Source organism: Urocitellus parryii, chromosome 3 (assembly GCF_045843805.1).
Source record: "Urocitellus parryii isolate mUroPar1 chromosome 3, mUroPar1.hap1, whole genome shotgun sequence".
NCBI classification, from domain to species: Eukaryota; Metazoa; Chordata; class Mammalia; order Rodentia; family Sciuridae; genus Urocitellus; species Urocitellus parryii.
In genome coordinates, this window is record NC_135533.1 from 99791601 (window position 1) to 99816384 (window position 24784).

Sequence of the window (24784 nt, forward strand, 5' to 3'; positions counted from 1 at the left end):
ATTTCTGCATCTTTTGTTCTTCCAAATGAATTTTAGGACCGCTTTTTCTAGTTCTGTGAAGAATGTCATTGCTATATTTTTTATCATATTAGAAGTTATCTTTTTAATTTTATTATTAATTTGTTCTAATTAGTCATATATGACAGTAGAATGCATTTTGACATATTGATCATTGTTATTTTGATGGGGATTGTATTGAATCTGTATATTGCTCTTGGTTGAATCACCATTTTAACAATACTAATTCAACCTATCCATGAATATGGGAGGTCTTTCCATCTACTTGTGTCTTTTTCAGTGTTCTCTAGTTTTCATTGTAAAGGTCTTTCACCTACTTTTAAATTTATTCCTAGGTTTGTTTGTTTATTGGCTGAGGCTATTGTGAATAGAATTGTTTCCCTGATTTCTTTCTCAGAAGATTCATTGTTGGTATATAGGAAAGCTATTGATTTTTGTATGTTGATTTTTAGAATCTGCTACTTAGCCAAATTGGTTTATTAGCTCTAGAAGTTTTTTGGTGCAGTTTTTTTGAAACTTCTAGGTAAAAGATCTTATCGACACTGATAATTGACTTCTTCCTTTCCTATTTTTATTCCTTTTATTTACTTCTCTTTCCTAATTGCTATGGCTAGAATTTCTTGCACTGTATTAAATAAGAGTCATGAGAGTGGGCATCTGTTATGGTTTGGAAGTGAAGTGTCCCCCAAAAGCTCACATGTGAGACAAGGCAAGAAAGTTTGGAAAAGGAATTTTTAGTTGTGAAAGTCTTAACTCAATTAGTGAATTAATGGGATTAACTGATTGGTAATGGTAGGAGGTGGGGGATTGGAAGTTTGGCTTTGGGGTATACATTTATATCTGGAATTGATTTGTTCTTTTTTAAGGGCTTTGAAATGCATCATTAGGTTGTTGGAATCTTTCTGATTTTGTTATGTAGGCATATCTCTGCTGTCTGATCATCATGTGAGCTGCTTCCCTCTGCCATGTTCTTCTGCCATGATGTTCAGCCACACCTCAAACCCTGAGGAATGGAGCTGGCTTTCTATGGACTAAGGCATGAGCCCTCAAATAAACTTTTCCTCCTCTACAATTGTTCTGGCTGGGTCTTTTAGTCACAGCAGTGAGAAAGCTGACTAAAACATCTTTGTCTTGTCCCAAGTTTTAAAGGAAATGCTTTTAGTTTTCCCCATTTACTATGAGATTGACTTTGGGCTTTTCATATATAGCCTTTATAATGTTGAGGCACGTTCCTTCTATCCCTAGATTCTTCAATGTTTTCAAAGGCTTTCTCTGCATCTGATGAGATGACTGTACAATTTTTGTCCTTAATTCTATTTGGATAATAAAATTATGTATTACATGTGATAAATTATATTTATTATTTGTGTATGTTAAACCATCCTTGCATTTCTGGAATATAACCAACTTGGTAGTGGAGTACAATCTTCCTAATATGCTGTTAAATGTGATTTTCTAACATTTTATTAAGTATTTTTGTATCTGTGCTCATCAGAAATATTAGTCTGTAGTTTTCTTTCCTTACTGTGTCCTTATCTGGTTTGGGTATGAGTGTGATATTGGCTTCATAGATTGAATTTGGAAGTGTCCCATCCCTTTCTATTTCATATAATAGTTTTAGGAGTATTGGCATTGGCCCTTCTTTAATGCTCTGCTAGCATTCAACTGAGAATCCATCTGGTTCTGGAATTTTTGTTGTTGTTGGAAGGTTTTTTTTTAATTGCTTCTATCTCATTACAAGTTACTGGTGTGTTTAAGATTTCTATTTCCTCTTGATTCAATTTTGGCAGATCCTATTTGTCTAGAAATGTATCTGTTTCTTCTAGATTTTCCAATTTATTGGAGTATAAGTTTTCAAAATAATCCCTAATGATCTGCTGGATTTCTGAGATGTCTGTAATGATTTCAACTGTTTCCCCTCTAATCTTATTAATTTGGTTTTTCTCCCTTTCTTTTTTTTAAATATTTTTTTAGTTGTTGATAGACCTTTATGTTATTCATTTATATGTGGTGCTGAGAATCGAACCCAGCACCTCACACATGCCAGGCAACTGCACTACCACTGAGCCACAGCCACAGCCCTCTGTCTTGCTTTTGGTTAGTTTGGATAAGGGTTTATCATTCTTGTTTATATATTCAAAGAAACACCTCTTAATTTTATTGATCCTTTGTATTGTGTTTTATTCTCAAGTTCATTGATTTCAGCTCTGGCCTTAATTATGCCTTCTTTCTGCTGGTTTTGGAATTGATTTGTTCTTTTTCAAGGGCTTTGAAATGCATTATTAGGTTGTTGGAATCTTTCTGATTTTGTTATGTAGGCATCCATAACTATAAACTTTCCTCTTGGAACTGCCTCCATTGCATCCCAGGGGCTCTGGTATGTTGTATCACTATTCTCATTTGAGTCTCATTTTTTCTTTTAAAGAGAGAGACAGAGAAGAGCAAGAGAGAGAGAGTTTTTTTTTTTTAATATTTATTTTTTAGTTTTCGGTGGACACAACATCTTTATTTCATTTTTATGTGGTGCTGAGGATAGAACCCAGTGCCCCGTGCATGCCAGGTGAGCGCGTTACCACTTGAGCCACATCCCCAACCCGAGTCTCAATTTCTTTATTTATTTCTCCCTTGATTTCTTCTATCATCCATTCATCCTAATCTTCATGTGTTTATATAGTTTTGTAGGATTTTGTCATGTTGATTTGTAATTTCATTCCTTTATTATCTGATAAGATGCAAGGAATTATATCAGTTTTTATATATACGTGTTCTCTAAGAGTTGGTTTGTGGCCTAAAATATGGTTATTTTGGAGAATGTTCCATGAGTCACTGAGAAGTGTATTGAACTATTGCTAGATGAAATAGTCTATAGATTGTGACGTTCTCTCTCAAAAGCTTGTGTACTTCCACATTGGTTTATCTTGGTGCCCACATGGCCTCTTTCTTGGCTTTTCTGTGCTCATTTCCTGCAACTTTCCTCATAGACATTTCTCAGCACTGGCATTTCTTAATCCTGGTGGGTGGGGGGTCTCCACTGCAGCTTCAACTTCCTCCTCACATCTCCAAGTATCCTCCTTTCAGAGGCAGCCCACAGGGACTCTGAACCTGCTGCACTTTGCCTGGCCTCCCAGGCCTTCCTTTGAAATCTTAGTGGAAGCCTCCATGACCCCTTAACTCCAGCATCCTACATTCCTACAGAACCAGCACTCCATAGTTGCTGCCAAGCTCTGCCACTATCTTGAGCAGCAGCCAAGTCTCTAAGCTTCTGGACAACAGAGCATAGTAAAACAACTTCCTAGGACCCCCCTGGGCAAGCAGGGTGCCCCACTGGTCTCTACTCAAAATAATTTTTTCTTTTACACTGTTGAGGCTAAGATGGGTATGTCTTAACAATTCTTGAGATGCCCTCAAGTCATCTTGCCTATTGTTTTGGGTAAAGTAGTTAGCTCCTTTAGTGGTTATAAGTTTTTTAACAACCACACCTTCCATAGCACCAGTTTTACTCACAATTTTCTGGTCAAACAGCAATTAAATCTTTCTGCTTTGCTTTTCTGCTCCTGATGATCACAATAAACTTGGCTAAAAACTGCCTGCAATATACATGACACTGCCTGAACACTTTACTGCCTAGAAATTTCTTCTGCCAGATTAAGAAGTTCATCACCTTCAGACTCATAGGCTCAGCAAAAGACTAGGCATGGAACCACCATATGACCCAGCTAGACCACTTCTCAGTATTTACCCTGAACAATGAAAGTCATTCAATTATAATGATACATGCATACCCATGTTTATAGCAGCACAATTCATAATCGCCAAACTATGGAACCACCCTAGATGTCCATCAATGGATGAATAGATAAAGAAAATGTGATATATATAAAGAATGGAGTTTTATTCAGCCATTAAAAAAATGAAATCATGTTATTTTAAGGAAAATAGATGGAAGTAGAGACCATCATGTTAAGCAAAATAAGTCCAAGTTAGAAGGTTAAGGGTCGCATGTTGTCTCTCACAGGTGAAAGCTAGAGAGGAAAAAGGAAAACAAAGGTCGGGGTAGATCTCCTAAAACTCAAAGGGAGATCAGTAAAGGACCCTAGGGGTGGGAGGCAGAAAGGGAGAAGGGGAAATGCTGGGGAGTGATATTAGGCCAATTATATTGTTATATTGTGTGCATGTACAAATATGTAACAATAAATCCCATCATTCTGTACAACTATAAAGCACCAATTAAAAAAATGAGGAAAGCAAAAAACTTAATTCAGCCTCACAGAAAGTCTCAGGACCTGGAGAAAATGCAGATAACTTCTTAACCTGAACATAACATGAAGGGCCTCTAGTCCAATTTCTTATAGTGTCCTTCTTTTCCTCTGAACCTCATGAGCCCAGTTTTTACTGTCCACATTCCCATCAAAATTATGGTCTTCTGAGCTCCCACTGAAACTTCCCATAAAGGTCCACCTACAATATTCTAAAGCTTTTCCAGTTTGCATTGTTAAACTTTTCAAAATTCCTCCCACAAATTCCAAAAAGTTCCAATAGCTTCTGAACCACAAGGTCATGTTAGTCACAGTAACAACCCCACTTCTTGGTACCATTTTCTATTTTAGTCAGCTTTTCACTGCTGTAACCAAAAGACCTTACAAGAACAATTAGAGGAGAAAACATTACTTTTGGAGCTCACGTTTCAGAGGTCTAAGTTCACAGATGGCTGAATCCATTCTCTGGGGCCCAAGATGAAGCAGAACATTATGAAAGAAGAGTGTGGCAAATGAAAGCAGATGGAAACATTGTACCCAAAAGCAGAGACTGATCAACAAGAGCAAAATATATACCACAAGGGCACGCCCCTAATGACCCACCTCCTCCAGCCACACCCTACCTGCCTATGGGTACCACCCAGTTAATCCCTATTAGGGGAGTAATACATTGATTAGGTTAAGGCTCTCATAACCCAATCATTTCACTTCTAAACTTTCTTTCATTATTTCACCCATGAGCTTTTGAGAGACACCTCATTTCTGAAACATAACAGATATAGAAGGTGATGGTTATAAGGAAGGAAGAGAAAAGATAGAAAAAATAATTAAAGGAAGAGAGAGAAAAAAATAAGAAAATTTGTTAGGGGGGAGAAAAAAAAGAAAGAAAGAAACAAATAAAAATAAACAAACCAAAAACCTTTACCTTCAAAAGACAAGGCAAGGAAAAATTATCACATTTTTTTAAATGCTAAAAATGAGGTGGGGGGAAGAAACAAATATGTATACATACATATGCCCATGAACCAATTAGTGCAGCAAGAACACATACACACAAACACAATGGAAATTAGATTCCTAATGAAAAATGAAGAATTGTCTCCATGGAGAGGTCAAAAGAGTTGACAAGAATACATGGTGACTGCCTATGCCCAACTGTCCTTCTTTCCATTTCTTCTTGGGCTAATCTACTGAGAGACAGAGAAAGAGAGCATAAGGACTGGGAGTTATTAACCCCTTCCTCTTTCAAGGTGCCAAATAGTGGCCTAAGACTGAAGCTGGTTGAAATAGCTCTCAGCTTCCTTTCTCACCTATATAAAGTAGGATAAAATAGTGGTGGAGGGGGCGGGGGGGTACTGTAGTGGAGTTTTGTCTACACAGACCACCAGATCAATGCACTCCTGGGGTGGAGGGGAGTTTTAGCAGGTGGGGCTTAGGAATAATCAGGCCTCAGGGGCTTTGTTTGGTGGTGTCTGCTCTGGGGAGATTAGGTCAGAATTTGTGGTGATACAAGATACTGTATGAAGTGAAGCCAGTTCAGTGAATGAACTCACAGTAGGTGCTCAAGAAAGAATGCACTTTGAGTATAGTCAACACTGTTTTAAAGAGCGAGTCCTATATTGAAATCCAGTTCTCACCATGAGAAAGAAGGGTTATGAATCAGTCTTACTCATAATATGTATGTAGAATTTCTCTCTATCATATTTTTGATGAGAATGTTTCTTAGTCTATTCAGTATATTAATTTGATTAATATCCATGACAGTTGACACAATCACTTTCTTAAAAACATAATTCAGGCCTGGGCTTGTGACTCAGTGGGAGAGTACTTTCCTGGCATGTGTAAGGCACAGGGTTCTATCCTCAGCACCACATAAAAAGAAATAAATAAAATAAAGGGATTGTGTCCCTCTACAACTAAAAAATATTTTTAAAAAAATTTTAAAGAAAAGAAAAAACATAATATAGCTTATAAACTACTCAGTCATTTTTAGAAACTTGCTTATTTTACCATCACCCGGAAGATCCTAACCTTATTATTATTTTTTTAACTTAGGTGATGTCAGGATCTTTTACCCCCTCGTGTTTAAAAATCAGTATCAAAAGATCGTCTGAAAATGATGACAGATTTTTAAATCTTACGCTTTTATTTTAAAATTAGGCCTCAGAAGTCTCTAGAAACAGAGGAGCCTCCTTACTGGCCAGGCCAGGACACAGCCTAGTAGCTGCTATTCGAAGCCAACACCAACATGAAGCATTGCCACTGGGTATGTATAATGCTTCTTTCAACCCCTGTCTACCCAATACTTAGCCTTTTGTTGTTGTTGTTGTTGCTGTTGCTGTTGTTGTTATCATGAATCCTTCAATATCCAAGATTTTGTATTTTCTTTCTGCTCTTTTATGACACTCCCCCACCTTTCACTCCCATTATTCCCTCTGCCCCTTTTCACTTTAGCCTTCTTTCTTCCCCTGCCTCTCTCTACTCTCTTCCACACCCTCGCACCCCTTTTTTCTTTATTCCATTCAATTGTTTATCAACTCTGTCCAGAAAAACATAGTTTAATTGAGGTGGTGGATTTTACTGTTGCTAGATGCAGCCTTTAATTTATAGCTTTCTTTCTGCATATAAAAGGGGAGAGTTTGCAGTCTTCATTAGCAACCTCACTACCTCTTTCCAAAACCTGTGCCCTTTGTATCAAAGGAAATGAGATGAGAGAGTCTAGATACTGAGTATTTCCATCTTTGTTTCTGGGAAATCAACACATGGCCATGGGCTTAAGGATCTCTTTGAACGCTTAAAGAGTCTTTTGCCATAATATCTGTGGCAAAAGGACCAAGAAAAGATAGAAGGAAGAGAGAACTCCTCTCATGGGAGAGCTGTTTTATTCTCCCTCACCTGTTCAAGCAGAGATGAGTTAACACCCAGCAAAGAGCCTGACATATTATGGATGCTTAACTTAGATCTGGTTCACTTTGAGTTTGATCTTTAAAAAATAATAATAATGCTATTATGTCATACTTTTAAAATGCAAGAGCTTACTCTTTTTTATGAGTACTCCAAATTCCTACACTAATCCTGGTATCCAGCAGGCATTTTCCTGTTATCGGAGAAATCATGCCTGGGCTGCAGACTCAACCACAACTGTGCTCTTTTGTCTGTTTCAGCATATAATGACAAGATTGTGGCATTTCTTCGCCAGCCAAACATCTTTGAAATGCTACAAGAGCGTCAGCCAAGCTTGGCAAGAAATCACACACTCAGGTAGGGCTCATCCCTCACCCCTAGAGCTCTAGGTCTTTCTAGATTTTCTTTTTCTTTTTCAGATGGGAAAACACTTCCGTGGAGAGAGAGAGGAGAAGAAACTTCTGTTGCATTTTATTTTTGCATTTAAATTGTAACCTGAATCCTCAAAATGAAAGACCCAGTGTTCTGGAAAGTAGCAGTAGCAGACATAGTCATATTGTCAAGTTGCCTATTTAGATGATGCTGAAGTGATTTCCATGGACTTAGAGACAAACACAGAAAGGAAACCAAATAGTTGTCATTGAAGACTACTCATATGAGGCACCATATAAATTATTTTTTATTTTAAAATTTGTTAGTAGTAAACAGAATTTTGAGTCACCATATACAAAAACCAACCCACAAACATAGTTGTCCTAACAACTTCAATCCTAGCATCCATTAGAGACATTTCTGAGCAGGTGTCTCTGAAATCAAATTACTTCATTTGGAAAGGACAGCCACCTGGACTAAAAAAGAGGAAATATTCCCTGAACATAATCTTGCTTTCTCACCCAGAAACTCAAAATCTCTCTTCTTCAGTTCACTGTTTAACATTTCAAAAACCTGACATGCATGGGGGTTAAGGGTGTGGCCCTTTGGGGTTTGAAATCTTACTCCAGCTCAGGGTCCCTAATAGAGACGTATTATTCAATCCTCTGTCCCCGGTCTCATCACTGGGACAAGGTCACAATGTGAGACTTGTTGGAAAGCTTCAGTGAGGATGCCCGTAAAGAATTAGAGAAGGGAAGTGGAGTTGAAACTCAGTCCATGACTGTCTCTAATTCTTCCTTTCCCATTTGGTGGCCTCTTGAATCTGGCTGGTACCTATAATACTATAATACTCTACTTTGAGTTTCTCAGTGAATCACTAACACCTTGGAATAACCATTTGAATCCTTGCCAACTCCTCCAGATGGCTCACTCACTTACTCTTTCCCCTCACTGCCCCCTCATTAACACCTCTTTTCCCTGCAGTTTTGCTCTATAAATCAGAACTCCCATTCTCTCTGCTGCCCCTGACCTCAAACCCCACCACCCCCACCCCCACCCCCCGACCTTCACCTGTGAATATTAACCTCTGTGCATTCTCTCTTCCAGTCTTTTTCTCTTCTCCCTGCCAGGGCCCAAGTTTGGGTCCTCATCATTTCTCCCCTCGACTTCACAAGGGCCTCTCATAAGATATCCCCTACCACCCCATGACAACTAGAGTTACCTTCTGATAGCACAGATCAAATCGTGTTCCCCCTGCCCTCCAAAAAAGCTCACAGAGCTCCCTGTGAATGAAATGAAGTCACGATTTCTAAGCACAGCATCCATGGTCTTCAAAGTCTGGCCCTCACCTAACTCTCCCTCTGCACTGTTTTATCCTCCAAGGGTTTCTGCCTCCACCAAACAAGCCCCTGCTATCCTTTCCATTAAGGGCATCTCATCCCCCTTCTTTTTTCACTCAGGGTCCCATAACCACTGCCCTTTTTATTTTTTATTTTGCGACAGAGTCTCATTAAGTTGCTTACGGCCTTGCTAAGTGCAGAGGCTGGCTATGCACCACAGCACCTGATTATCTCAGCTCCTTTTAAATTTTTAAAGACTCAGATCAAATGTAAAATTTTAGTGATCCAGGCAGACGTTAGTATTTTTCTTGTCTAGTTTTAATAGCTTTCTTTTTGCACCTCTGAGATACTTTTAGATCTCTTGGATTCTGTCATTTGCTTGTCTCCCTACACACTGTCAGTCCTTTGGAGAAGGGCCTTCAACTTCCTTATCTTTGTATCTGCTCTGTCCCTCAGAACCTGATCTTCTACTTAAAGATCGGAAACACTACTTTTTTTTTTTTTTTTTTTCCGTTTTTGTCTGTGCTGGGGATCAAACCTAGGTCCTCCCACATGTTCAGTTAGGGAGCGACCACTGAGCTACATCCCCAGTCCCTGTTCAACTCCTAAGAATGACCTGCCTTACTTGGTCATGTAGGGCCTTTCCGGGGGGCGCTGCTCTTTAACTCATAACAATTTAGGGAATCCTCAAAGGATTCCATGGGGTTTGTACTACCTGAAGTGATTCTGATACATGATTGCACCTGAACATTTTGTTGTTGTTGTTACTCGTTCTACCACTAAATCATGAGTTTACTGGGTACTTTTTAGAGGAATTTAAATTGACCAAAGGCACTAGAGTATCATTTTGATCTCTAGGAAAGTTTTAAAAAATATTAATCCCCTATGTAAAAGAGTAGAATACATTTCCAGAGAAAAGTGAACTGTTTTTAACCTTCCTATGTAATATCACATTTTAACAAACTTCAAGAACCCTTAAAGGTTTTGAAGTGGTATGGAATTACACAATTATAATTTTTCACAGCTGAGTGGACCTAAAATCAGGGCATGTTGGAATTGGAAGAACTTTGGAAATCACCTAGTATGGAAACTAACAGCCGTTTTAAGGTTATAGAATCCTTTGAGAATCTGATGAAAGCCATTTTCAATTCTCCCCCACATGTAAATGAAAATCTGTGCAGATAATTTCAAGCAATTAATGGACCCTAAGGAAACTGTGGACCCCAGTTTGAGAAATCCAATATCTCATCAGAAACAGCAGGCCCACAGTGACTAGGAGAGACCTAGAGGCCGTGACATTCAAAAGTTCGCAAAAACTTGCTCTTGGGGAAGTCTAGCTCATGAGACCAAGGAAGCTAGTCACAGCTGCTTGACTCATAACAATTTTAGGGAATCCTCAAGGGATTCCAAGGGGAATCCTTCCTCCCTCTGAAAGCAATGTGAGATCCATAAATGTCCAAGAATTGAAAAGAAAACCTCCTCTCACCAGAACCCCGAAGAAACTTTCTCTGGTCCTCAAATGGGGATCATGACCCCTGTTTTGCCATTTCTGGGGGAGCCAGGAATCTATGTCTTCGGTCCACAAAAGCCGTTGCTGGGTTAGGGGGTAAAGAATGTGTTCTCAGAAAACTGTGCTCAGCAGACGTGAGTGAATTTAAAAAGCTACACATGGAGGGGGAAATGGAGCCAAAAAAACCCAGAGTTAATGACGTCTCTTATGTATAAGGAGTGCCTAGCAGTCCTGATTTATTCATTCCTTCCTGCCACTAGTGCTTTTATTATGCAACTGTCCTGAATTGGGATTGTGCTAGGGCTTATCTAAGCAGTAACAAGCAAACCAGACATATTCTCATAGAATCTACAGTCTACTCAGAGAGGCAGATGATGGATAAGATTTGGGTTGTTGGAGGTTTTTTATTTTTAAGCCAAATATATAAATAATGTGCTAAGTGCCGTGAATGTCGTGATCAGAATTCAGTGAGAGGGATAAAGTGCGGTGGCAGAGGAAGAGGACTTACAACCTAAACAGGGAGGACTTTTCCAAGTAGGTGGTACTTAAGCTGAAACCTAAAGGATGAGAAAGAGTTGTTCCGGAGATGCAAGGTTGGGACACAGGGAGAGTGTACAAAGTCCCCATGGCAGGAAAAGCTTGGTGTCAGTGAGGAATGAAAGAAAGGCTTTTGGGCTCAGAGGTAGATGGGGTCTGGTGGAAAGACCATGGTGACTTTGGACAGGGAGATCTGGGCAATAACTGGAAGGAGGTGGGATTTTTATTGGAAGTGCAATTTTACTGGAGAAGCAATTAAGGAGTTTACAGCGGGAAAGAAATATGATTGTATTTTTAATGACTAGTTGGGCTTCTCTATGGAGAATAGCTAGACTGGAGCAGGAAGCTATGTGGGAGACAACATACGTAAGACATGATGCTCACGTGGACCGTGGTAAACATAGATGTAGAGGAAGGAGCAGCGTGGGTGATATTGTGGAAGCAATGATACTAGGAACCGATAACAGATTGAGCACAGTATGTCTTTGTAAGAGGCCAACAAGTTCCCCTTCCCTTTTTTATTTCCCGAGAGAGAGAGAGAGAGAGAGAGAGAGAGAGAGAGAATTTTTTAATATTTATTTTTCAGTTTTCAGTGGACACAACATCTTTATTTTATTTTTATGTGGTGCTGAGGATGGAACCCAGCGCCCCTCGCATGCCAGGCGAGCGTGCTATCGCTTGAGCCACATCCCTAGCCCTCCCCTTCCCTTCCCTTTTTAAAAAATCCCCACACCAAGTGTCAAGTCGATTATATTTCTGAAAATATAAAAGTTATGGTAAAGATTTGGATTCTCAATGAATTCTCAATTCTCAGATTCTCAATCTGACAGAGGGAAAAGTTCTATCTCCAGCTGTTTGAAAATGGATTTTTTTTAAAAACCCATCCATTCCTGAGTTGCCACTGGGAAAAACTGAGCGAAGGGTTTATGAGATGCTTTTGTATTATTTCTTCCAATTGCACATGAACTTCAAATTATCTCAAAATAAAAATTGAAACACAAAGAAAAAAAAGGTTAAATAATTTTTCTAAAAAAAAAAATCAATCCTTAAATTTTCCCAGATTTCTGCTGTATCCTCTTTAAGAAAGGCAAAATAATCCACTCTTTTGAAGCACACACACACACACACACACAAATGAATGATTCTTAGGCCTGGATCTGAATAATATTAGCGAAGCAAATTACAAGGTTAATTCGATCAAAATAAGTGTTACATATCCATACACTTATTTGAAATAATCTGCAACGTTGAAGTTGGAGATTGTGAAAAAAAGGTTACAATAGGTGAGCTGTAACTAAACAGATTAATTGATCCCTGGGTATTTTTTTAATTTATTCTAATTAGTTGTACATGACAGCAGAATGCATTTAGATTCATTGTACACAAATGGAGCACAACTTTCCACTGTACACAATGCAGAGTCACACCATTCGTGCAATCATACACATACATAGGGTAATAATGTCCTTCTCATTCCACCATCTTTCCTGCCTCCATACCCCCTCCCCACCCCTTACTTCCCTCTGTCCAATCCAAAGTTCCTCCATTCTTCCTTTGCCCCCCCATTATGGATCAATATCCACTTATCAGAGAAAAAATTTGGTCTTTGGTTTTTTGGGATTGGCTTACTTCACTTGACATAATATTCTACTATTCTATCCATTTACCTGTAAATGCCATAATTTCACTCTTCTTTAAGGCTGACTAATATTCCATTGTGTATATATACCAAAGTTTCTTTATCCATTCATCTATTGTAGGGCATCTGGGTTGGTTCCACTGTTTAGCTATTGTGAATTGAGGTGCTAAAAACATTGATGTGGCTGCATCACTGTAGTATGCTGATTTTAAGTCCTTTGGGTATAGACAGAGGAGTGGATCACTGGGTATTGACTGACCAGGGAGACTCTCGTCTGGATCCTCTGTGCCCAGTGTGGCATTATAACTTTATCATCAACCACAAGATTTCCCAAGCAACTCTCCATTCCTTATCTTCCCATGGCTTCAAATTTACCATAAGCCCAGAGCAGTACTTTAGCAACACTTCCTGACCCAGCTCCACATTCATCTTCGCTCTCTGGGGTCCTGACTTTGCTGTATTCCTCAGATTCTGTACCAGTGTGAATCTGAGAAAAAGCCACCCCTTATAGATCATCCTGTGAGCCTGCAAGATGAGTTCTGAGTACCACAAAATGCACTGGACATTAGGCCCCGGCTACTCAGTCACATTGCAAGATACAAAAAAAGATTTATACCTTAGCTTAAGTATTGGTATATAATTCTCATTTTATTTTCCTCATTACTCTAGGGAGAAAATCCATTATATTCGGACTGAGGGTAATCATGGGCTTGAGAAGTTGTCCTGTGATGCAGATCTAGTTATTTTGCTGAGGTAAGGATCTGTACCTGAAAAAAAATTCTAGAAAAGCTGCACGGAGCAGTTCCACACCACAGCAGAAAAGGGCCAGAATGAAACACCTGTTCTTTATTCTAGAAGTGTCTAGTACCTGGGACTGAAGTAGTGTTCTCACACTGGTGATTGCTGTCCATCTTGTGATGGGGCACCAAGAACTACAAAGAGTTCTTGATGGAGACTTTATTATGGGATTAGTTAGGGCTTTAAAAAAGAAACACTGAGAATTTGCCAGCAAGGCGTGCCTATCTTTTATGTTACATATAAATCTAATTGCTTTTGTTGCTTGTTAAGAAATTTAACTGTTATTAGCCAATTCACTTTCTCAGGGAATAGAGAACTAACTTTTTTTTTTTTTTTACTCTGCAGCCTCTTTGAAGAAGAGATTATGTCCTATGTACCCCTGCAGGCTGCCTTCCACCCCGGGTATAGCTTTTCTCCCCGCTGTTCACCCTGTTCCTCACCTCAGAACTCTCCAGGTAACTTGGGAATGACCTATGAGTAGTCCTGTGTGTTTCCACAAGCTGAAAAGAATTGATGGGCAACTGTATGCAAGTCTTTCCTCTTTCAGTCCTTCTTAATTTCCTGATCAAAAAATGCACTCTCTAGGTCAGGTGTATAATACCAGCAGCTTGGGAGCCTGAGGCAGGAGGATCTGGAGTTCAAAGCCAGTCTCAGCAACTTAGTGAGACTCTGTCTCTAAATAAAATATAAAAAAGGGCTGGGGATGTGACTCAGTGGTTAAATGCCCCTGGGTTCAATCCCTGGTACCACCAAAAAAAAAAAAAAAAAACCAAAGCATTCTCTAAATTAGGTATTCAAAACTGCCGCCTGTTTTTATAATGCCCCCAACCAAAAATGGGGTTTATATTTTTAAATGCTTGAAAAAAATTTTTAAACACTCAGGACATATGAGTACAATAAGAAATTCAAATTTCAGTGCCCATAAATAAAGTTTTATTGGAACCTGGCCATGCCTGTAATTTATGTATTTTCTATGACAGCTTTCATACTACGGCAGCAGACATGAATAACAGCAACAGAAGTCCTGTGGTTTGCAAAGCTTAAAATATTTACTATATGGCCACTTACAGAACAAGTTTGTTTTCCTGCTCTGAATCGCTATTGCATTCCCAAGGCACTCTCCAAGAATTTCAAAGGGAAGACCCTTTCTGAAACAGTCCCCTTATGATTTAGAATTCTATTTGATACCAATTACGGTGACATATTTCCTGGAGACCATTGTTATGTCTCCACAAAGATCCCAAAGGATTTTCTTACACCATGTATAATTGTTCCTCCTTTGTTTACTTTGTGTATGAGAATTATATAAAAATAATTTGTGGGTATTTTTCTATTCCAAAAGGGGGAATATATGTTTAGTGGAAAAAAAAAGACACTTCCTAGAACCATCAAGACGACTGGCAGAGGTGAAATCCATACCTCCAAATCAGATCAGTATTAGAGATTTCCCCATTTTAGTCAGCTTTTACATCGCTATGAACCAAATACCTGAGAAAAACAACTTACAGATGGAAAAGTTTATTTGGGGCTCATAGTATCAAAGGTTTCAGTTCATAGACAGCTCCGTCCAAGGTGAGGCAGCACATCATGGGGGGAGGCCACAGCTCCTGGCAGTAAGGAAGCAGGGAGGCAGGACAGGGGAAGGGCCATAAGGGAGATGGACCCTTCCAGGGCACAACCCAGTGACCCACCTCCACTGCCATACCTCACCGGCCTCTAGTTACCATCCAGCCACTCAAACTAGAATGAGCTGACTAGGTTACAGCTCTCACAGTTCAATCACTGTACATCTGAACATTCCTACATTAACAGGGGAGTTTTGTGGGGACACCTCATATCTAAATCATAACACCCCCTTTGAATTTGATTTGCATTATCACATTGTGGTAGCTTTCTATAGTAACCCCAAATTTCCTTTATAACTTTATGTTTTTAAATCTTCCAACAGTTTACTAGAAAGAATGTAGACATTTTTTAAAAAATCTCTACTGTCATGAAATAAAATTGAGGTTTTTCAGCTGAATCAAAAAAAGAAATTTAAAAAAATCCAATAATGTATCAACATTTTTTTTCACTCATTTGTCATATTGACTGTCCAAATACAAATCTGGTCTAAATGTACAGATTCTCAAGCAACAGTGTACAGCTTTCTTCATCCTCCAGGCTAAGAGATGTAAAAGCTTAAGGGCCAAACAATACCAAATGTATAGGCTTCAAAAACCATCTAAGTTAAGGGAATTTCACTAGTTTTAGCTAAGATGCATGTGGAACACTGACAAATAATCACATATAATAATAGGCAGTAAATTTTTTTGGAACAATCCTATAGGGTACATCAGAAGAAAGGTAGGTTATCCGTTTAAGATGTCAGCCAATTTGTTTCAACCACTCTGAATTCATATTTTAAAACTTAAAATTTAATTAGACTTTCCCTAAGTGGAGAGCTTCCTATCATGTCGGTAATTATGTTACGAAGTAAAAGAGACTTAGGTGAAATGTTTTTACTTATCACAACTGCTGTCAATTGCCTAGGATCTCAACAGCTTCATGGAAGTCTGGGAAATGTCCGTGCATAAGGATAGCACCTTAGCTGACTTAATTTGCCCCGTATAATGGTCTATTGTCAAGTCTTAGTGAAGCCTTTTTAAAAAGGAAATTAAAAAAACAGGTAGAAAAAAAATGGGTGAAAGGCAGCAAATAACTGTCTTGAGAGCTATCAACTCAGGAATTTTCTCAATCATGAAATCTTATGGAGAAGTAATTTTCTTTCTCAAAATCCAGGTGATGACGATATTCCTCACTCCAGATCTGGCATTTTTTCATCATCACTGTCTTGTGAATCATCATCTGCTCCATCTACTTCTGGTAAATCTACATCCTCATCACCACCCACGCTGTTCACCTACGTCTGTTTCTCAGAGAAATGACCAAAATCACACAAGTCTTATCTGAATCATCTTCCGAGTCTTTCCAATTATTGAAGTCCACACTCAGCCATTGATGAAGCTTTGCCCTGTCTTTTGCTAACCTAGGCCATGATGAGCTAGGCTCTCCTTTTAGTCAACAGCATAAAATCGATCTGTTCCTTCTTTTATGCTTAGAATCATTTGGATCAATACGGTAAAAAACGATCAATTTAGTTTAAATGTTTAAAATTATCACTTCCTCCAAGACAGCTGAAAGTAAATTTGGATTTTTCAAAATTTACATTAACATCTTTACTCTCTTCAACACAAAATTCAATGAAAATATAGTCCTTTCAATGGTATCACTTTGCAAAAGCAGGCTGCTTTGTGAATGGGGCAGGGGAACCTTTCTGTTGACTGCTGAAGAATCTGGTTCCTCCAGAATCAGGGCCTGGAATCTTCCTTCCCCTTAGGCAAGGGCAGCAGCGGGCTAGATGCACTGGCAGAGAGAGCAGCCATAGGAACTTTCTATCTCACAACCTCAGGAGTCAGAATCCAAATTTGATTTTTGAAGCCAGTGGGAAAATGCCAAAGAGAAAATTTAGCAAGGGGTTCTATGTCTTGAAAGGAATGTCTCACTCAACATTACTCCTTAAGTCTCCAAAGCTGGAATGTCTTTTAGTATTACTCATCCAAGTTGGGCCATTCAGAATATCTCTTAAAGTAGTTTTGCCAACTGATAAAATCTATTTTGAAGACAGTGTCTCCTTGTTGTCACAGCCACCCAACAAGTGTACCATGGACACTGCTTATGAAATGACCAGGGCTTACTCCCTCTGACATATAACATAACTGAAATCCTGTTGCCTGGGAGAAAGGAGAACCAGGAGCTTTGTTAGAGCCAACATCAGGACAATCGAACATTTCCAGTGTGCACCTATTTGGGAGGAGCAGTCTTCCATTTGGGGGAGCCATTGGTCTGCACGATGAGCTGTTGTTGTAGAAATATCTTCTGACATATCTACACTTTGGTCTAAAAAAAAAAAAAAAAAAAAAAAAAAAAAAAAAAAAAAAAACACCTTTGGCCACACAGCAGGATTTTAACATCATTATAGGAGAGAGCTATCATATGGCAAAAAGAAAAGAGAGAATAAAGCATTGTTTGCTAAATGAAAATTATTTTGCTAAGTTTTTTTAAAGGTATCAACTTTGCCAATAAAGACATTACTGATGCCATGAATTTATGTAATCATTCAATTCTTTTTGTCAAAGTACTTAATTTTTTTATTCTCCAGCCTTGACCATGTGGTCCTAGATTACACAACCCAAATATTTTTGTGTGTGTGTTAAATTTGGCAATTTCCATTATTATAGCCCTTTTTGAAATTTACCTGAGTGCCGCAGAGATAGAGAACTCTAGAAGTTTATATCAAAGTATCTGGTGAAGCATAAATCTCTAGAAAAATGAGGAGTGATCACAAGGATAGTGGTAGTACCAACAGTCGTTAAAGTCATGCTGTAAAATGTACTATAATCTGCTGGACAGAAATTATACTTGCACTTGTAGACTTGTGATCTGGTTCCCTCTATCCTGAAGCCTAGTCCTTCACCAAGGCTACTCCTTCAGTTTTAATATTGGCAACTGTGGATTCCCTCACACCCCAGGTGTATTGGCGTCTGGACTTCCTTGACTGCAGCAACCTGTTCCTCCTCCACCTCCGTCATTTGTTCCCACAGTCATGTTTCTGACCTTGTTATCTCATAAACTGCCAACCTAAGCACCCTCTTCCCTCCAACATGCCTATTCTGCTTCTTGCCTATTACCATTCTTTGGCTTCGCCAGGATCACCAATGCATGGGATTCTCTCCTTTCTATCCAGCATAGATTTTGTGGTTCGTTGTTTCAGTAACATCCTTGCCAATGCCCTGAACTCCACTGGTCCTCTTCATCTTATCTGCATCCACTGGCAGAGCTCCACCTCTAGATTAGCCTTCCTGTCTCCCTTATGCACGTCTGCAGTTAGGTGCTCTTGAACAGTTCACCTGCCTGGGCAAATAGTTAATCACCTCTCAACTCACATGGACCTTGAACACCCAAAAGAAAACCCTAGCTTACTTCTTGGAGCCCCTCTACTACTATTTCAGACACTTCTACGCCCCTCAAACCTCCAACCCTCAAAACCCCTTCCTATCTCCTTCTAGTTTACTCCACTGGGGGAAAAAAGTCCTCCAACAGAACTTTCTTCCAGTGACTGTTACCAAACCTACAAGCCTACTAACCCTGCACACATCTTATTCTTCTTCACGCCTGTACGTGAGAGGAGGTCATGTACATTTCTGAGGTCACCAGGACCTCTGGTCACCCAACCCAATGTGTAAGTCTCTGCCTCCTCCCTGATCTTTCAGCAGCTATTACTATTATTCACCACCACTCACTCTTCCCCTAAGTTGCCTCCTCAGGTAGCTCCAAAGACCAAATTCATGATCTTCCCCCATAAATTCATTCTTTCTCCACTACTCCCCATCTTAGCGAATGTCACCAAAGTTCATTCAGTTAGAAATCTGAGGTCCACCTTTCCCTCACTACTTACATCCAGTTCTTTGTCCCATAAAGACATCTCCAAACAGTCCACTCCTCAACATCTATGCTGCACTGACACTAGCCCAGTTCATGTGAGCTCTCTAAATCTACCCTGGTCCTTCCTACATTTTTCTCTCTACAGCAGGAAGATTGATGTTTTCATAACTCAAGTCACATCATACCAGCCCCATGTAATGGCTTTCTGTTACAGTTAGCATAAAACAAAACTGCTTAACAAATGTACCTTACCTAATACGATGTGGCTCCTGCCCACTTCTCAAGCCTTGTTTATGCATCAGTTTGGCCCTCAAATCCTGTGCGACAAACCAAAGCACCACTTTCCATTCTGCTTCAGGACCTTTGCATCTGCTAATCTTCTTCCTGCACTGTTCTTCTCCCAGATTATTTCTTTTCTTAGTCAAAGGGAAACTTTCCTGACTCATTCAATCTAATTCATTCTAATTAGTTATACATGACAGCAGAATGCATTTCAACTCATTGTACACAAATGGAGTACAACTTCCCATTTCTCTGGCTGTACATGATGCAGAGTCACACCATTCATGCACATGAGGTAATAGCATCTGTCTCATTCCATCATGCTTCCCATTCCCAGACCCCCTTCCCCTCCCCTCACTCCCCTCCAATCCAAAGTTCCTCCATTCTTCTATAGCCATCCCCCCCACACACACACACATTATGGATCAGAATCTACATATCAGAGAAAACATTTGGCCTTTGGCTTGGGGGGGATTGGCTTATTTCACTTAGCATGATATTCTCCATCTCCATCCGTTTACCTGCAAATGCCATAATTTCATTCTTCTTTATGGCTGAGTCATATTCCATCATGTATATACACCACATTTTCTTTATCCATTCATCTGTTGAAGGGTGTCTAGGCCAATCTTAAGTTCTTCTCCAGGGAACTTTTCCTGGGCTTGGCCAGTATGCTCTGTATTCTCAAAGAACTGTGTTCCTTTCCTTCATGGATAGCAGTCATCTCAAACTGTAATTACATACTCATTTCTGTGAGTTTACTCATATAAGTTTTCTCTAGATTATAAATTTAGTACCCTAAATATAACAAGTAACTAATACTTATTAAATGGGTGAACCATGATTTGGTCCATCTGTAAAACTTGGGATAAGAATGTTACTTTTTCCATTTCCCTTTTTGTTAAAAGGTGTATAATGATAGTAAAGCATTTTCAAAGCTCTCTAATGATAAAAAAAACTCATCTATGTAGAATCAGTGAATTATCCTTGTTGTTGTTATAAAATTTGCTCTTTGATGCAAGGTAACTAATATAAATTCCTAAATGCTCTGGGCCCTAGGGTAGAGGTTTTTTCCTAGCATCAATGTCAATGTAGAAGCATGACAAACACACATGTTAAAAGTCCTGTCCCTCATTCTAGTTTCAATCACTTCTTGCAATATTGCAATTTACAGGAAAATTTTATTCTAGTTCAATTTATGTTAATTGTTCCAGATGATCCACGTACCATGAAGCCAAGATAAAGCCCACCAGGGTACTTTTAGAGAAAATTACCACTTGAAATAATTGAATAGACATAGGATATATTCCACAGCAGTCATTTTCCTCTTTTGTTTACCATAAAAGTAACTGAAGGACTGTAGGAAATGAAGGGAACTCCTTAGAGAAGAAGGCCGTGAGGACACAGGACTCTGCTGGGTCCCTCTCCACCATCGCTCTGCAGACTTGCTCTTAGATGAAGAGTCTCACCCACAGGCTGTGTGCTTCCCTCTGCAGGTTTACAGAGAGCCAGTGCAAGAGCCCCTTCACCATATCGGAGAGACTTTGAGGCCAAGCTCCGCAATTTCTATCGGAAACTAGAAGCCAAAGGATTTGGTCAGGGTCCAGGGAAAATTAAGTGAGTGCTTCAGTGCTTGGCACTGAATTTCAATGACAGGTTTCTAACCCTTTATCTTTTATATCTTTGCATTTTTTTTTTTTTGAGATTGGATACCTTGGTGCGGTAGCAAGTATGGTGTGAATGGAGGAAGGAAGTTAGGAAGTTGGAAGGAAAGAAGAAAGGAATTTAAGAAATTGGAAGGGAGGTAGAAAGGGAAGAGAAGAGAGAGAAGGAGAAGGAAAAGCGAAGGAGAGAGAAAAAGAACAGTAGATTTCAGACAAAGGCATATGTGATGTCAATGATCACAAAACAAAGAATCTTGACCTAATTTTTAAAAATGTTATTTTCCTCTTACTTCCTCGGGCAAAATTTAACTCATTGGTCAAATTTGTGGACTCTTCATAACTTTGCAATTGAAGTCCAAGTAAAATGGTTATTTTTTTTTCTACCTTTTGGGTTTACTGTTTTTTACATTGAAAAGCTGAGCCCAAACTTACGAACCCAACTTAAGAGATCTCTTAATTTAAGAGGCATCCTTTTGAATTATTGTTAAAAATAAAAAACTCATTTTTTTCCCCTGGACTGGGGATTGAGCCCAGGACTTCACACATGGTAGACAAGTGCCCTATCACTAAGTCACATCCCCAGTTCTAGAAAGAATCTTAAAGTAGTTCAGTACGATGGCAGGTACCCAATAATAAGTGTCCACGTTTTCCTTGTCTACCTGTTTTGAGAAGTGAACTGATCTTGCCCTTTCCCCTCTCACTAGAGAGGCAGCCGGGTGAGACCATAAACCTGATCTTAACAACTCACAGGAAACATTGTCCCGCACCCCAGCTCCAGAGCCACCCCTCACAACCACCTCTTCTTCTCAGGCTCATTATTCGTCGGGACCACTTGTTGGAGGGGACCTTCAATCAAGTGATGGCCTATTCCCGGAAGGAGCTCCAGAGAAACAAGCTCTACGTCACCTTTGTTGGAGAGGAGGGGTGAGGAACCAGGAGTTTCATGCAGATTCTTTGATATGGGCAGACCAGAGCCCCAGGCTCACGGGGCTTTTTCTCAAGAAAAAGCAAGATGCTCTAAGCCTATGCTCTGAGGCCATTCAGATCAGGCACTGCCAGGAGGTCTTTGATGTTGCCAAACTTTAGGTTTCATATTCCTCAAAAACTAAGATTATTGACGTATCCTAGAGTCTGAGCTTATGTCGTTGAAGTATAATCCACAAATACATTCCTTAGCCACTGGGTCTTTACTTTGTAGGTGGTGTACTCTTCTGAGTATCTAAGCAAAAAACTCTTCCGTTTGGAGTGCACAAATGCAACGACATACCAGTCTTTTCATGTATTTTTGTGGAATTCACTTAAGTGTGGAGGGTAAGCCCCCCTCAGAGGGCACATCACACATCAGAATGCACTTGGAAGTTTTTCTCATTCATCTATGTACACACACACACACACACACACACACACTGACATGAAATTCTTTCAGATCTCCCCTTTTTATAATGGGGCAGCTGTCTGTTTTATCCCTTAGGTATTAAATGATTGGAAACACTGATAAGGACCATTGCCATAGAGTTAACTCATGAAGTTGGACGTGGTACTGCACGCCTATAATCTCAGCAGCTTAGGAGGCTGAGGCAGGAGGATAACAAGTTCAAAGCCAGCCTCAGCAAAAGCAAGGCACCAAGCAACTCAGTGAGACCCTGTCCCTAAATAAAATATAAAATAGGATGTGGGTCAGTGGTCAAGTGCCTCTAAGTTCAATCCCCAATACACCCCCCAAAAAAACCCAAAAAAAACAGAGTTAACTCATGAACAACTGGCTCAGAAGCACCCCTACACCAATTACTGCAACCTCATTAAGTACCATAAATTAATTCCACTAAGATCCACTGTAAAGAACAGAGATTGGTCTCTGCTTTCCCCAGCCCTGTTCCAAAAGAACCTACTAGAATCTGGATAAGAGGCTGTCCCTCCCCTTTCAGACACAAAATGAGCTTCCTGGACCTGTTCTTCCTTTGCAGCCTGGACTACAGTGGTCCTTCTCGAGAGTTCTTCTTCCTTTTGTCTCAGGAGCTCTTCAACCCTTACTACGGACTCTTTGAGTACTCTGCAAATGATACTTACACGGTGCAGATCAGCCCCATGTCTGCGTTTGTAGAAAACCACCTTGAATGGTAAGGTCTATAATTTTCACTTTATTGTGTTTGAGAATTCTTATCTTTCTTAGTCAAAAGTCAGCAGCATTTCTCTGAGGTCACTGCATTCAGAGGTGAGGGCCAGATATTATGAGGGGTGATGAGAGTGGGTAGATAGCAGAGCCTTAGATGCAAGAGTCTGTAGTCTTTACCCAGATGCCATGATAGATCACTGAGACACTGATAACATAGCAACTTCAAATTGATGCAAGATAGAATAATTGCCTTCTGAGAATACACTAAATAAGAAGACACAGGTCATACATGTTGAAAATTTTACTAAAATCATAAGATGTCCCCAGTGGAGACATCTTGAAGGTTTCATGGGTTTAAAATTCTTTGACCTTGAACCAATGGTTTTAGCATTGACTTCTGCATCTTACTGTAAAATAAATTTGCTGGGTCAAATGATCTCTGAGCAGACTTCTGAATTGAAAATCAAGTATCTCTTTGGTTGCTTTCTCTTGACTCGTTTCATCACCAATGACTGACACATGTAAGAAGATAAGTATCAATCCTGTACAGCTTTGTGAAAAAAGAGACCTCAGATGCAGATATTAGAAGAATCCAGAAAGCTGCATGGGACATCTGGGATGCATGCACTTTCCTGCTATCTCACCACCATGCCTGTCTGAATTATCCATGATCTCATGCCAAGATGATTTTATCAAGAGGGAAGTGAAAGACAGCTAATGTGGACTGGAGACAGCTAATGTGGACTCTTTGACATCTTATTTATGCTGCTATTGAAGGGAGTTACTAGGGTATTATCTGGACTACTGGCTTTATTTTTTTTAATTGGTTCTTTTTAGTTATACATGACAGTAGAACCCATTTTGGCATAATTATACAAGCATTGAATATATATTGTTCTAATTCAGACCCCAGCACTTCTCCTTCTCCTTCCCTATCCTCACCCCCTGCTCCCTTCCCTCTATTGATCTTTCTGCCATTTACCCATAGTTATTTTTTTATTAATTTCTTATGGGCGTACACCATGGTGAGATTGCTGTGGTGACTCATATATGTACATAAGAAGGTTGTCAGATTCATTCCACTGCCTTTCCTTTTCACATCTCCCTTCCCTTCCCCTCATTCCCCTTTGTCTACTCCACTGAACTTCTAATCTTCCCCCCATCCCTTGTTGTGGTTTAGCTTCCACATATCAGAGAAAATATTTGACCTTTGGTTTTGGGAGACTGGCTTATTTCACGAGGCATGATAGTCTCCAGATCCATCCATTTACCAGCAAATGTCATAAAGTCATTCTTTATGGCTGGCTTTAGAATCCAAGTCCCTATAGTTTTGTTACAGAGCATCAGTATAACCCACATAGAGCTTCCAGATGTTGGAACGTGCCTTCCTCTCTCATAACACACGTTCTGCTCTGAAGTTCTTAAATAAGGGTGGAGTGCGTTCACAGGACAAGTTTGGAACAAGATAAAACAAACTTGCCATTTGTCTCTTCCTCTCTCTCCTTTTCCTTGTCAGTAATTAGATGATGAGGGCTGTGAGGCAGAAACACACAGGCAGGGGGCAGGCAGAGCAGGCAAGCCACAGGAAGGGATGCATGGGCCTGAGAATGGAATGCCAGCTCTCACTTAGGTCCTGTTCAGAAGGCTCCATTCTGACAGTGGAGAGCATCATAACCCATGACACACAAGAATATTATTGGGCTGAGGTTGTGGCTCAGTGGTAGAGTGTTTACCTAGCATGTGTCAGACACAGGGTTCGATCTTCAACACCACATAAAAATAAAATATTGTGTCCACCTAAAATTAAAAGTTAAATATTAAAAAAGAATATATACATTACATGTCTCTACATGCATTATATGTAATA

The 24784-nt window shown here is 39.6% G+C and overlaps 1 protein-coding gene and 1 pseudogene across 1 annotated transcript in view; one reads left to right on the forward strand and one right to left on the reverse strand.

The window, feature by feature from the left end:
• Nucleotides 1-24784, forward strand: part of Hecw1 (HECT, C2 and WW domain containing E3 ubiquitin protein ligase 1) — a 287449-nt gene that overhangs the window by 212634 nt on the left and 50031 nt on the right. Inside the window, exons 16-22 of the mRNA XM_026410640.2 lie at nucleotides 6435-6540; nucleotides 7439-7535; nucleotides 13246-13329; nucleotides 13720-13829; nucleotides 20637-20757; nucleotides 21615-21728; nucleotides 22769-22921. Of these exons, the coding sequence (XP_026266425.2) occupies nucleotides 6435-6540; nucleotides 7439-7535; nucleotides 13246-13329; nucleotides 13720-13829; nucleotides 20637-20757; nucleotides 21615-21728; nucleotides 22769-22921 (785 nt within the window). The remainder of the gene's footprint in view (nucleotides 1-6434; nucleotides 6541-7438; nucleotides 7536-13245; nucleotides 13330-13719; nucleotides 13830-20636; nucleotides 20758-21614; nucleotides 21729-22768; nucleotides 22922-24784) is intronic.
• LOC113198055 (prostaglandin E synthase 3 pseudogene) lies at nucleotides 16142-18898 on the reverse strand (annotated as a pseudogene).